We start from the raw sequence: 2,308 nt of genomic DNA, 5'->3' as shown, positions 1-2,308 counted from the left end.
CTTCCCCTTCCCCTTCCCCTTCCCCTTCCCCTTCCCCTTCCCCTTCCCCTTCCCCTTCCCCTTCCCCTTCCCTTTCCCTTTCCCTTTCCCTCTTCAGAAGCTCTTCCATGGCTGTGGCTGCAGCAGGATTTCCTGCATCGGAGCTGCTGCCCACATGACCCTGGGGCTCTGAGGACCCTTGGTTGACAATGGGGCGTGGGGGGCATGGAAAGGCAGCAGGAGAAAGGAGAGAAAGCAGCACCGGGAGACCGTGTCAGGGAAATCAGAATTTATTTCTTTTTTTTCAATTAATGGAAGTTGAAGCCCTGCTAGTGCTGCTGGTGGGGTGGCCTCTTGCAGGGCGGGGAAGAGTCCCGGGGGCTGGAGGAACTCCGCTTTGGGGGGCGCTGGGGCCTCCTGCGTGAGCGGTCCCTGTCCTGGCCGGGAGTGGAGGGTCTGTGGCTGCAGTCCTGGGCAGAGAGTCCTGCCACCACCTCCCCCGGCTCCTCCTGGAGCTGCTCCTGCTCTGCAGGGACACGCACAGATGGGGGGCGTCCAGGACCCCCGTGGAGGGCAGCCTCCAACATGCCACTGTTCTCCCCAACGTCAGCACTTGAAGGGCTTCTAGAGGAGGCCAAGTTGGAGGTGAGAGTCCCCAGCTGGGAGCTGCTGCAGCTGGAGCTGCTGGAGCTGGAGCCGGCTGCACAGCTGTCATCCTCCCGATCAGCACGGGAGCGCAGCAGCCTCCGGGCCTCCTTGCTGCACTGGCGCGCAATGATGTCGATGACGCCACGCACCACTGGTACTGCGTATTCCTCGAGGTCATCCTGCAGCACCTCGCCCATGACCTCCACATCTGGACCACAGACACACAGGAACTGCAGGATGATGCTCTCTGTACTATTCACCTCCCACCACCGTGCCCCATATATTGCCCCCAGCTCCTGGCGCAGCCAAGGCAGCACGGGATTGAGGAGATGCCGTTCACTTTTGAAAAGTTCTGCCCAGACCTCAGGCAGGAGGCCACCCACAGCCCTGGCATCTGTCCCTGCAGCCCTCTGCTCAGCTGGGGACAACATCTCCTGCGGAAAGGATGGAGAGGATGCCACTGCTGGGTGGGGGCTGTTTTCAGCTGGGCGACCAAGAGCTGTGCCTTCCTGGTTTCTGTCATCTGGCAACTCTACAGGGACTCTGATGACATAGTCCGGACAGTCATCTTCTTCCGACATAGGAAACCTGACAGTCTCCATCTGTCTTCCGCACAGAGGGCACTGTGGTTTTATCTTTGCCCAACGCAGGATGCAGCCCAGGCAGAACTGGTGGCCACAGGGCATCGCGTTAGCAACGTGATCTCGAGTGTGATGGCAAATGGGGCAGCTCCACTCTGTGTTAGTCGCCATGTTAGTGCTCGACAGAGGGTTGGGAAGAGCTGAGGATGAGGAGCCGCCCTCCCTCGCTGGTGCTGGCGCTGCCAAAGGGTGTGATGCACTGCAAAATGGAGAGAGGCCATGGTCACTCACTGTCCATGGGAGAGGAAGGGAGGGGGAGAGGAGGGGAGGGGGAGAGGAGCGGAGGGGGAGGGAAGGGGAGGGGAGGGGAGAGGAGAGGAGGGGAGGGGAGGAGAGGGGAGGGGAGGGGAGGGGAGGGGAGGGGAGGGGAGGGGAGGGGAGGGGAGGGGAGGGGAGGGAGAAACACTGAGGTCCCTTGAAAATTATGACCTTCCTTCTCCCTGAGCCTCATTGCCTGCCCCACAGCCATCCCAGGGAGATGTTTCCCCACACCACTCACCTGCGCTGCGGCCAGCACACCCTGCAGTGCCCAGCTGCCTGAACCAGGCAGGGACAGGGAAACACAGAATGGCTCCGGGACGGGCACCGAGAGCTGCAGACAGCAGCCCCCAGAGCACCACCCAGCACCAGGAGAAGCCTCGCTCCACGCTCCAGACCTTGCAGACACGTCTGCCAGGTGGCCAGGCACGAGCCAGACTGAGCCACACTGTGCCGGTGCCTCAGGGTGAGCAGTGAGGGACACCAGGTGACGTCACAATGGGCCATCTGCCTCCACGGCACTCCCACCTCTGCACACACATCTGGGGCTATTGCAGCACCACTCTCCGCTCCCTCTCCTCACCTGCGTCTTCTGCTCGCCTTTGCTGTTCCATGCCAGCCACCAAGGCCTTGGCTGTGTCTGCCATTCAGCCCCGTCAGGTGCTCTTCTGCTTCACTTTCTCCAGTCCAGCCTCCCACCAAAAGAAACAACTCAGCTCTATTTACTTTTTTCCCCACTGGTCCCAACTGGGCTACTTCTGGTCCCAGATCTGGTAGCACAG

General features: G+C 61.2%; 1 protein-coding gene across 1 annotated transcript; it reads right to left on the bottom strand.

Annotated features, from left to right (window-relative positions):
* Positions 1-308: 308 nt before the first annotated feature.
* LOC147526400 (uncharacterized) lies at positions 309-1,379 on the bottom strand. Its single transcript, XM_086630069.1, has one exon. It carries the CDS (start codon positions 1,377-1,379, stop codon positions 309-311), a length of 1,071 nt encoding a protein of 356 aa, XP_086486195.1.
* Positions 1,380-2,308: the final 929 nt, after the last annotated feature.

Source organism: Tauraco erythrolophus, chromosome Z (assembly GCF_009769465.1).
Source record: "Tauraco erythrolophus isolate bTauEry1 chromosome Z, bTauEry1.pri, whole genome shotgun sequence".
In the NCBI taxonomy this organism is placed as follows: Eukaryota; Metazoa; Chordata; class Aves; order Musophagiformes; family Musophagidae; genus Tauraco; species Tauraco erythrolophus.
Note: the sequence above shows the minus strand (reverse complement) of the source record. Positions and strands in the feature narration are given on the sequence as shown.